The 12,331-nt window shown below is 47.0% G+C and overlaps 1 protein-coding gene across 1 annotated transcript in view; it reads right to left on the minus strand.

Annotated features, from left to right (window-relative positions):
- Positions 1-1,704: 1,704 nt before the first annotated feature.
- The window catches only part of LOC119388232 (putative polypeptide N-acetylgalactosaminyltransferase 9), a 263,884-nt gene continuing 253,257 nt past the window's right edge, over positions 1,705-12,331 (minus strand). Inside the window, exon 13 of the mRNA XM_037655897.2 lies at positions 1,705-3,233. Coding sequence (XP_037511825.1) covers positions 3,072-3,233 — 162 coding nt within the window. The 3' untranslated portion in view covers positions 1,705-3,071. The remainder of the gene's footprint in view (positions 3,234-12,331) is intronic.

Here is a 12,331-nt window from a genome sequence, read left to right on the forward strand (position 1 = left end):
GCAGGATTCGAACCCGCATACACACGATCCGAAGGCGAGCATCCGAATATCCAGGCACACTACCAGAGCATAGCATAGACTTGTACAGCATAGCAAGGTGGCGGGAAAGGGAAGTGAGGGTGAGAGAGAGTAAAGCATAGCATAGAGAGAAAAAAATAGAGAAAATGGGAAAAAAAAAGACAAAGAGAAAGTAAGATAGAGACAGATGTAAAGAGAGGGAAAGAGATAGAAAGGAAAAGGAAACAACAAGTAGAGAGATAGAATGGCAAGATAGAGAAAGATAGAAAGAGAGAGAAAGACAAAGAATACATAGAGAGAGAAAGAAAAAATTGAAAGAAACGGAGACAAAAAAGAGAGAGTAAAGAGAGAGATGAAAGAAAAAAGGAGAGGAAGAAAGAAATAGAAAAATATGGAGAAACTAATAAGGCCGCTCAGCTCCGCGTTCCCTTCAGGCTTGGCACCACTAGTGCAAAGCATCATGTAATAACTAGTCGCGTGACAAAAACCACGTAACAGCTAGTCACATGACTAAAATCGCGTAACACCCAGTTACGTGACTAAAAACCACGTAACACTCATAACTAAAATCACGTAACATGACGTGACTAGCCACATGACTAGAATCATGCAACTACTTGCGTGACTAAAAATCACATAACATCATGCAACACCTAGTCACATGACTAAAAATCGCACAACATCGCGTAACAGCTAGCCACATGACACGTTTCCACCAAAAACCACGTAACAGCTAGTGACGTGACTAAAATCACATCACGTAACAGGTAGTCACGTGACATGTCTAGCCTAGTCTAGCCAAGTCTACGCATACTCAGTACTTCTGGCGAAAACTTAGCGAGGGTAGCGATGCGGGCTTGTTGGTCTGTCATGGTTCTTGGATGTGAGCGCGAAAAGACAAGGACGAGGAGAAGAAGGACACACACACTGGCGCTTGTTCTTCCCTTCGTCCTTGTCTTTTCGCGCCCACATACAAGAAAAAAAAAGTTAGCCTCTCGGCAAAAGCTTGGCAGTACTAGCCAAACTTAGCTAGGTCGCACACTACCAGCCTTGCGCCACTAGTGCACGCTGCACATTTTTTGCCTTGTTTTTTGGGCACGTCAAGCAAAGGTGGCCCTGCCAATAGAAGAAGTACAGCTAGCATAGTCCCTAGAAGCGGTATGCAAGCCCTTCCATCACTTAACGATAGAGATATCTGTGGAAGGGCTTTAAGCCAAGGGTTGGCATTGGCTAAACACACCATCAGGGCCTGGCCTTGTGATGCACTATGTGAAATAGTTTCATAGGCCTTCTTAATATGGTTAAATCTGAACTAAGGTAGCCCTGCTAGCCACACTACAGTGCTCTGATGGTACCCAATTCTGCAGATTATACTTCAAAGGTTGACGAGCAGGATCACTACTGGCAATACAGCACGAGCAGCGATGTTCGGAGGAAGCACTGGCGGCGTTCTCAGCAAAGGTTTGGATCTTAAGCTGAAATCTCAAAACTTTTTTACCTCTTTGGACTAAAGAACAATAGGATGCACAAGAGGTAACAACCACCATCCGAGATATGTGCACACAGCACAATTGATTGGGTTTTTTTTGTGACAGCAAACATATAGGCAGGTTGGTTGAACCTTGTTTTGACACCAAGTGCCTCAGAAATGAAGTGCGATTGTTTGATGAACAGAATTTTATTCATTAAAAAAAAGTTTTGTTGCAAACATTACTTTTGATAAGGCACAGTTCTGAAACCTATGGTGCAAGTTAAACACATGCACACGCAAGTCATTTCCCTTTCAAAACCACCACTTTGTACAGAGATGTATGTAGGGCCAAAAAGGAAAACAGAAAAAACTGGAATGCATAAACTGACTAGAAAAGATGGAATGCTACAAATTATGACAGAGAAAAACCAAAGCACATAAAACATGGCAGATGCTATATTTCGATTTTTAAAAGTAGAAGAAAGCAATTTCCCAGAACCCACACCACCTTCAAGACGGAAAAAAAAAAAAGCCTAAAGGAACAACTTCAACAACTCTACACATAAAAACACAAAGAAATATTATCTGCCCAAACACCCTGATGGACTGAACGCTCTAAATTTCCTGGCCATTTTAATGGGATGACCGAAAGCATGCAATTTTTGTGCAGCGATTTAAAGAAATATACTCGTGGTTATAAACTCTGGTTGCACGACTTGCAAGTGGCTCATGTGGTACAAAAACATGTGCTTTTCATTTGTATGTGTGTGTGTGCTGAAATCAGAGGACCACTTGTGTGCAGCTAAGCTGCTGGCAGCACACTGTTCATAGTTTGTTTTGTTTTTGCAAAAATACACCTTCAACGAAGTGGTAAATTTGTTACACAGTCTTTGCGGGATGCCTTGCCAATAACAATGTGCTTCAGTCTTTGCAGCTTGCAAAGGCATCCCTGCAAACAATAACAGCAGCAACAATGACACAGAAAAGTCAATCGAATAAAGAAAACATAACAGTCAGCACTCATCAAAACACGGATGAAAAAATTCACAGATGAGGCACTGTTGGCGAAACACTTGCAGCCACTCTGTGTGGAAGCACCTCGAACTTCCAGCATTTTTGATTCTTGGCACTTCGTAAGGGTGCTCGGCAAAGTCTTCGCTCAATCTGCCAACCTTAGAGGATGAAGGCCTGTAGTACGTACCAAAAGACATCCTTCTGAACTTGGTAGTCACCTGAATCCATGTTTGCCTCCATTTTGCAAGAACTTGGTCAAAAGGACAGCAGGTCCAGCAACAAAACATCAAAGCAGGGGTCAACTGCAACTGAAATCCTGAACTCAGCACAGTGAACAGGAGGCAGACGAATAGAAATGCAGCCGGGCACCCTTCCGATGTCTGGCCGAGGTGATGTGACCGATGAGCTGATGCACTCTCACGACAATTACCGCACCACCAGTCCACTGCTGGCACACACCTTTAAATTGTCCACATTTTCTCGTATTGTTTGACTTCAATCACTTATATTATGAGGTCCTGTGCAATGAGAAATCCCTTGCAGCAGCGGCTGGGTTGTTCACAGCAACCTAGTGGCCCCTACTGGAAATCTTAATGGCCTTGGTCTTGTTGTAGTTCTGGAAGATCCAGCTTTGCCTGAGGCTCCCAGAGCAGATCTCCATGCTCACTTTCTGGCGGTCCTCAGACATCTCCAGGCACTTCCGACTGCTACCATGCTGAACTGTGCCACTCTGCAGAATTTAAGAAAGTGATGAACAGCTAAAATACATAGCCATGTCTTTTAAATGCGAAGCATTTCTTAGCGAGCCTTTGGCACTTTGAGCGTTTCTATCTACGTATCTATCTATCTATCTAGCCCTTGTGATCGCCTCCTTAACTTGGTGTAGACCAAAATTGGCATGGGAGAGTAGGAGGGTTTGATGAATATGACTGTCGGGTCATGACATGAATGACTTGAAAATCCTGTCGCGTAAGTCATCAAACCCTTTCCTCCAGACACATGTGGCACATACCTGTTTACCACGGGCCACGGTGTACGGGTATGCACCACAGGTGATTGACAGTTCATATCTGCCCAGGAACGGCAAGAACAGACATTGGTAATTTAAATGCGAGAGCGTCAAGAAAAACCGACGTCGGCAGCGTTGACCCGACGAATGGAAAGAATAAAAATTAGGATCCCAGCAGGAATCGAACCCAAGCATTCTGCGTGGCAATTGGGTATTCTGCCAGAGAGCCACGCCAGATCTATAAACTGGTTTGGAAAAACAGCCTATGCAGGCGTAATGTCGGTGCAACGTCAATTGTGGTTGTTGTGCTGGCTATCTAATTTTACAAGAAAGCAATAAACACTACATATGTACTCCTACGATACGGACGTCATATCAGATCTAATTTTACAAGAAAGCAATAAACACTACATATGTACTCCTACGATACGGGCGTCATATCAGATTAACGTCTGTGGTATGAGTGTTCGCTCCGCTTTTATAGCAGTCTAATAAACAGTACATTTGTATTCCTATGATTGAGCAAGCTATGTTGAAGCATTGCTCGACCCGCGAAGAAATACACAAACGAAAGTTACGTATGATAGTCATATGATTGCACCATAAAGTGCACTTAGTTTCGGTAATACTGACATATGTACTCTAACGTGAGGGCTGATGCTACGTCGCACCATACGTTACCCTTTAAACGCCAGTGTTGTCGATGTGCCTGGTAAGCCCACGATGTGCACACAGTTACTACACTTATAAAAACAAGTCAATCCAGCTCATAACGCTTGGCTAAAAGCCATAAAATACAGCATAGAAGTACTCGCTGACTGCTTCGCATGAAACTGATTCCCACAACGCGTGGGAATATCTGCCGAAGTTTTTTGTATTGAACACATGATTATGATGCAGCTGCAGGTTGTAGTGAAACTGTCACCATATTTTTTATTGACGAAGATAACTTTTCAGATTATCACTGAAACTTTTCAGACAACTTTTCAGATTATTTTCAGATTTTCAGCACACACAAAATTATATTTCTTGATTTTGTATCCTTAGCTGTCAGTGGCAACTTTAATTGAACATAAGACAAAAGTTTATCTACAGCAGATACTGCTCTCCCAGTATGATTTTAATTGGACATGTTCAGTACATTAAAGGGGCCCCGCAACACTCTTTGTACATAGCCAGAAAACGCTGCCAATCAGTATTTGGCTCTTGTGAACGTCTGAGCCAAATACTGCATGGAACACAGCAGAGAAAGTACAACTTGGGTCTCCAAGAAAGTAAAAACCACCGCTTGCTCCCCCCTAGGCAGTAAGCAGGACTGATACAGGCACTGGCTGTTTTCATACTTGTGAAAACATCCTCAGTATTACTAATATAATTTGTTTGATTTTCAATAAATAAAAAAAATATTTTTGAAGTACAATGCCTAATTCTCTTCAAAAATGCTGAAGAAGTATTCTATTGTAGTAGTTCCACTCTCAATAATGGTTGTCTGGTTAAGGGCCACCCACATAAAGCACCACTGCGGCCAAATCAGGGCTGCTCGCCGCCAATCAAGCCAGTCTTCATTCGAGCCGACGTCCAGCCGCCTGCTGGAAGTGGTAAACGCAGGAGGGGAGCACGACCAAATCGGGGCTCGACTGCATCCCACTTCCGGTCACCAGAACACTACAACCGCTGCCTGCTTTTTGTTGCATATGAGCACAGCATGATGAAGGCATGCTGCCATGTCGCCACGCCTGTGGTTGTTGCCGCTTTGCAGGAAGGCTTGCTCCGTGTGGATGAGCCTTTAATGCTTTGTTTTCTCCCACATTTATGCGAGACAGCACTTGGCGTACCACATCCATGTTACTTCAAACACTACATGCCTGAGTCAATCGCTTGTCTCGTAATGAGCTCGGTACGACCATCCTTGCATATGCATATCACTGTTTCCAATACTATTAGCACACTTTCCAGCACATGCAAGCTCTCTTCTAGGTGCCCAGCAAGCAAGATGCCTTGGCAGACCGCTTGGTGTTTAGCCAACTGAAATCGCTTCAAAATGCACTGTCTGAATTTAGCTGCTATCTGCTAGTCAAGCTGACACAGGAAAAAGCCGTCACACTATAGATACTTGAAATTCTTGGCGAGGCAGCAGTTGTGTTTAGTGTACATCACATTGTAGGTGCCTCGGAAACTAGAGGCCATGACGAGCACCGATGTAACTTGTCTCCTGGTTGTCCCCATCTGTGTAACTTCCAGCACACTCATTGGGACAGAAGAAGAGGAAAATCACTCGGCGGGCCTGCTTATACTTGATGAATTTGAAAAATCTTTGCAGCAAGAGATCTGCGAGTCAATAAAATCTTAGTCAGGTCATTCAATCATTGAAAAGTGCTGCACGGCCCCTTTAACTAAATTAGCTTTCTGTCATGCAGAGTGATTGATCCTACAAATACAATGTGACACAGAACGTGTATGTGATTATTGTTGTATTTCTCTTTTTGTTTCCTTTATTCTTGTTGAACGTCACGTGCGCGGTCCGGACGCTTTCCCGGAAAGGCGTCTGGAACTCCTCGTCTGCCGGCATCGAACCGTGAGACCGCGCCCCACCTCCGCCAACCAAGCCTCGGCGGGGCAACCTTTGACCGCGGTGTTGACGGAAGAAGTGCAGTGCGTCGCTCCGCGTGTGTTGTGCTTGTGAGGGGGGGTGTGCGGTTACGTCGGCGGGGGGGACGGACTGCGTGCCTGCGTGCACGGGGGAGACGCTCATAAGATCTTGTAGAGAGCGGACGTGTGTCCAAACGCTAAGATGTTTCTTACTCTTTCTTTGTTTTATCTCTAAGAATATAAGTTTTTTCAATTCTAACCAAATTTGAGTTTTGTCTTTCTTCAATCGTTCACATGGTGCCGAAACCCGGGATAGAGGGACAGAAACATCGAAGCCGACAGCGGACTTGAACTTTCCGACCGCTTGGACTCAGTGAGTTGGTCACCCACTGGTGCATCAATGGATCGACGCTTGGAAAAGCTGCTGGCAAAACGGCGTGTACGGCGTGGCCACAACTCTCGCATCATCGACGAGGCGGAGCCTGCGCTGCGAGACGGGACATCCAGCCAGGTGTCCACTTTGATACTGCGCCTGGAAACCAGTAACGAGGAGCTGCGCAAGATCAACGACAAGCTGGAGCCGCTGATCCTCGAGGAAGAGTTCGAGGCGGAGTACAACGAGGCTGTAAGTTGCGACGACGCAGCCACAGCCATGATCGGCCGTCTTCAAGCAAGGCTCAGCGCCCTGAATATCAACAACGGAGCACCCGAGACTGCACCGCGATCGAGTAATGATCAACGGGAAGCTGTTCTCAGAGTCGACGGCGTGAAGTTACCCAAGCTACGCTTGGAGACTTTCGACGGTGAGTTGGCCAACTGGATGCCCTTTTGGGAACAATTTCAGCAATCCGTTCATAATAACCCGCGCCTTTCAACTACTGAGAAATTTCAGTACCTTCGCTCGTTGTTGCATGGATCAGCCTTAGTGGCGATAAAGGGCCTTAACGCCACAGAAGCTTGCTACGAAGACGCCCTTGAAATATTACAACGACGTTTCGGCGACAGAAGGCAAATTGAACAAAATCATCTCGCTAAGCTTCGAGCCTTACCCGCCGTTTCATCATCGAGTGACCTGCGTGGACTTCGGAAGCTATATGACCACGTTCAGGGGCATATACGCGGGCTTCGCAGCCTGGGAGTGAATGCGGCTACGTACTCGACTATGATGAGCGACATCATATTAACATCGCTGCCGCACGATCTTGTTGTTGACTACAACAGACAAGTTTGCCGTTCTAAAGGACCTTCACAGCGAGCCAGCAATGAAGTAGACGGCGAAGTTGAAGTACCCACACGGGCAGACAGCACAAGGGCTGATGACCAGCTGAAAAATGTGCTTGAGTTCCTCCTAACCGAGGTAGAGAGCAGGGAGAGGAGTGTTAATGCCGACCGTGCGCCGAAAAGGGCAGTGCAAGAAAAGCAAGAAAGAAGTCCGAGGAGGCCGACCGCTGCGGTTCTTCACACTAAAACAGCAACCAAGACGAAGTGCTGTTTTTGTGGCTCGTCAGAGCACTGCACGGAACTCTGTCCTGATCCTCTTGATATCAAAGAAAAAAGAACAGATTAATGGCTGACATGAGATGCTTCCGCTGCACTGTACGAGGTCATCGCGTTCAAGACTGTCGAAAAAGAGTGAACTGCACTATCTGCGGAGGGCGACATGTGTTTTCTATGTGCAACGCCAGATCGGCCGGAGCTCCGAAGCAACAACCTCCATCTATCGCTACGACCAACGTTTACGCCTCTGCCACAGATTCCAAAGATTCCGACGTGCTCTTGCAGACCTTTCGAGCATGGGCCATTGGCGGAAACAAAGGCGGTTATATAAGAGGAGTGATAGACGGAGGCAGCCAGAGAACTTTCATCAGGGAAGATGTCTCCAAAACGCTCCAGCTCCGGGAGTCGGGATTCACCACTCTAAATATCTCAACATTCGGCGAGCACCAGAGCACCGAACAAAGCTGTCGTGTTGTGGAAGTTCGATTGAAAGCGCAGTACAGCGGGCAGGAATTCGTCATCGAAGCAGTCGAGGTCCCCTTCATCTGCAAGGATATTCTGCATACACCAACGGAGCATCATTTCATGAAGGCAATCGAGGCAGGAAGAGGACCCATCGCTGACAAGCTGCTGCTTCCCGGCATGCCAGCCATTCCAGGAGTAAGCCTTTTGATTGGATCAGACCACATGTGGAAATTTATGAAGAATGAGGTTGAGCACTGCAAAGATTCTACAGGTCTAGTGGCAATCAACACTGCATTTGGGTGGACCTTCCAAGGCCCGGTAAGCCCAACCAGTTCATTATTTGTTGCAGTGAACACATGTGTTTTAAGAATAGAGACACGCATGCCAGACCACTTAGACTCTCTCCTGCAAAACTTCTGGGAACTTGATGCTTTAGGCATAAAAGAGGAGCACAACTCGAGCCTGCATGACCAAGCTGTACAAGACCAATTTGAGAGTGCAATTGCATTGTCTGAGGGCCGCTATCAGGTAGCACTGCCGTGGAAAGAATCTGCTGGTGGAGCTCACAGTAATATAGATTTAGCTAAGAAGCGGCTTCAGAGCTTGACTACACGGCTCAGACGCGACGGAGAACTGCTAGAGAAATACGACTCCGTTATGCGAGAGTACCTGAGAGAAGGTCATGCCGAGCGTGTGCAACCTCTCCAGTCAGAAGACACTGGACACGTTTACTACATGCCCCATCAAGCAGTAATACGCGAGGAATCCACTACCACGAAACTAAGAGTTGTTTTTGACTGCTCATCGCATTTGCCAGGACAGCTTTCACTCAACGACCAGCTAGAGAAGGGACCACAACTTATTGCAGATTTGGCTCGAATTTTGCTTTGCTTTCGTCTTCATGTTGTGGCACTAACCGCTGACATAGAGAAGGCATTTTTGCAAATTCTTGTGCAGCCAAGAGACAGGGACGCGCTCAGGTTTCTCTGGTACGAAGAAACACCGAATGATCCTCATTCACTTCCCAAGGTAGAAGAGTGGCGAATGACAAGAGTGCCCTTCGGAACATCTGCAAGCCCTTACCTACTCAATGCAACGATACTTTATCACCTCGAGAAACAAAAAGACGAGCGTAAACACATTTCAGAGGTCCTCAAGAAGTCTTTCTACGTTGACGATTTGATAACTGGAGCTGAGTCAGTGTGTCAAGCTGTAGAAATGTACAGAGTTGCAAAGGCAATCATGGCAGATGCAGGTATGAAGTTGCACAAATGGGCAACAAATTCAGCAGAACTACGAAACTCGTTCGATAGCGACGACATCGCAGATGATCCTGACGCGATTCATAACGTTCTCGGTTTGCGCTGGAAACCAGGAAGTGATCTTCTGTCTATTCCTACAGAAAGTGTCCTGAGAGCCGTCAGAGGTAGTCCGAGCAGCAAGAGAGCAGTACTCCAAGCGGCTGCGAGGATTTTTGATCCCCTTGGACTTGTCAGCCCGTTCGTCGTCAGAGCAAAAATACTCTTTCAGCGTTTGTGGGAAAGAGCGTTAGACTGGGATTCCCCTCTTCCAGATGACTTAAAGAAAGAATGGAAGAAGTGGTGTGATGAACTTCTGGACTTCCAGCAGCTTACCTTCAAGAGGTGCATTGTGGAGCCTAACGAGATTGCTAGCTTTGAGCTGCACGTTTTCTGCGACGCGAGTCCGGAAGCGTATGGAGCTTGTGCGTACCTGCGAGCGAAGGGCAGCGATGACCGATTTAGCAATGAGCTAATTTGTGCTAAATCAAGGGTAGCACCCTTAAAGCACCTTTCGTTGCCTAGACTCGAGCTGATGGCAGCCGTCGTAGGAGCTCGTCTCGCAAGCTACGTCTGCAAGCAAATAGCATTGAGCATGACAGTTCATTTCTGGACGGATTCCACAATTGCACTTCACTGGATTCAGAGTCACGCTACGAAGTGGAAAGCGTTTGTGCAAAATCGTGTATCCGAAATTCAGAGTTTGAGTGCCCCTCAGCAGTGGAGACATTGCCCTGGTAGCGCAAATCCTGCAGATTGCCTCACACGAGGCATGTGAGCCCAGGCATTATCAGAATCCACACTTTGGTGGCATGGCCCACCTTGGCTTCGCGACAACTGCGATAAGTGGCCCTGTGCAACACAAAAGAAGGTTGCGCAAGAGACTGAATTAGAAGAAAAAGGAAAGATAAAACGGTGCTGCAGTTGTCTTCGGCTACTAGAGAGAGCCAATCATAGACGTAAGGAAGTATAGCCGGTTGAAGAAGCTTCTCCGTGTCACTGCTTGGGCCTTCCGATTCCTTAGAAAGACGAGAAGAGAAGTTCTTGATGGTGATCTCACGGCCGAAGAGCTCGACCAAGCAAGGACTTACTGGGTTAAGGCTGCCCAAGAAGAAACTTACGGCACAGAAAGGCAAAGCCTAATGGAAAAGAGAGCCGTAGGTCAACAGTCGGATATATCCATGTTGAGCCCTTTCTTGGATAACGCCGGACTTCTCCGTGTTGGTGGACGATTACAGCATTCTAAAGAGGAAGAAACTGTCAGGCATCCCATATTACTACCTCCTGCACACGAGTTCACTAAACTCGTTGTGAGAGAATGTCACCTGAATGTGTTGCATGGTGGTGTCCAGGACACTATGACACAGATCCGAGAGAGTTACTGGATACCGCGATCACGTCAGGTTGTAAAGCAAGTCATTCGAACTTGCAATGGCTGCATAAGGGAGAGACTGAGAGCAGCTAAAGCACCGACTGCACCGCTTCCTGCGGATAGAACCTCGCCAGGCAGTTGTTTTGAGGTTGTTGGCATTGATTTTGCCGGCCCACTGTTCACAAGGGGGAAACGCAGTGAAGAAAAGGCATACATAGCGCTGTTCACCTGCGCGGTTACTCGTGCTGTTCATTTGGAGCTTGTATCGGATCTCTCCGCAGAAAAATTCCTGCTGGCCTTTCGACGTTTTACGTCGCGCCGTGGTTTGCCGTCAGTCATCTACACGGATAACGCCCTAACGTTTAAGAAGACATCGAAAGACCTTTTTTACTTGTTCAATTCAATGAAGAAAGGAGACTTCACCAGCTACTGTGCAGATCACCAGATACAGTGGAAGTACATTGTTGAGCGAGCAGCATGGTGGGGGGCTTTTGGGAGCGTTTAGTTAAGAGCGTCAAAGTATGTCTTCGGCGCGTATTGGGAAACGCACATCTGAGCTTTGAAGAGTTGATGACAATGCTCAACGAAATTGAAGCTGTCATTAATTCACGCCCCCTAACATTCCTGCACGTATCGCCAGACGAAGGCACGCCCTTGACACCGGCGCACTTTCTCACTGGAAAAAGATTGCTCGCGCTTCCTGACGGTCAACCGAGTGCTCCGTCCACTGCTTCAGCCAAGGAAATGATAAGAAGATGGAAGCATTGCCAGAGAACAATTGACCATTTCTGGCGTCGGTGGAGGAACGAATATTTACTTCACTAAGATCGGCGCATCATTCCGCAAGCAAAGAAAACAACGCACTCAAGAAGGGAGACCTGGTCTTGATTCACGACGAGAGGCTTCCTCGGCTTCTCTGGAAAAAAGCCGTTATTCACGAGGTGCTCCCCAGTCGGGACAGGCAAGTGCGAGCTTGCACTGTGCGTCTGCCAGACGGTAAACTTCTTCGCCGGCCTGTGCAACTGTTGTACCCAGTAGAACTCAGCAACTAAAGAAAAAATGAGCTTGCTCATTTTTGGGGGGCAGTGTGTTGTATTTCTCTTTTTGTTTCCTTTATTCTTGTTGAACGTCACGTGCGCGGTCCGGACGCTTTCCCGGAAAGGCGTCTGGAACTCCTCGTCTGCCGGCATCGAACCGTGAGACCGCGCCCCACCTCCGCCAACCAAGCCTCGGCGGGGCAACCTTTGACCGCGGTGTTGACGGAAGAAGTGCAGTGCGTCGCTCCGCGTGTGTTGTGCTTGTGAGGGGGGGTGTGCGGTTACGTCGGCGGGGGGGACGGACTGCGTGCCTGCGTGCACGGGGGAGACGCTCATAAGATCTTGTAGAGAGCGGACGTGTGTCCAAACGCTAAGATGTTTCTTACTCTTTCTTTGTTTTATCTCTAAGAATATAAGTTTTTTCAATTCTAACCAAATTTGAGTTTTGTCTTTCTTCAATCGTTCACAATTATGCTTGTGCTGAGAGGCTGACAGTGGCATACCGTGGAAAGTGTTGACTGCACAAGGCAGCAATCAAAGTAGAAAAATAATGGACTGTAA

The sequence above is a fragment of the Rhipicephalus sanguineus genome, chromosome 3 (genome assembly GCF_013339695.2).
Source record: "Rhipicephalus sanguineus isolate Rsan-2018 chromosome 3, BIME_Rsan_1.4, whole genome shotgun sequence".
NCBI classification, from domain to species: Eukaryota; Metazoa; Arthropoda; class Arachnida; order Ixodida; family Ixodidae; genus Rhipicephalus; species Rhipicephalus sanguineus.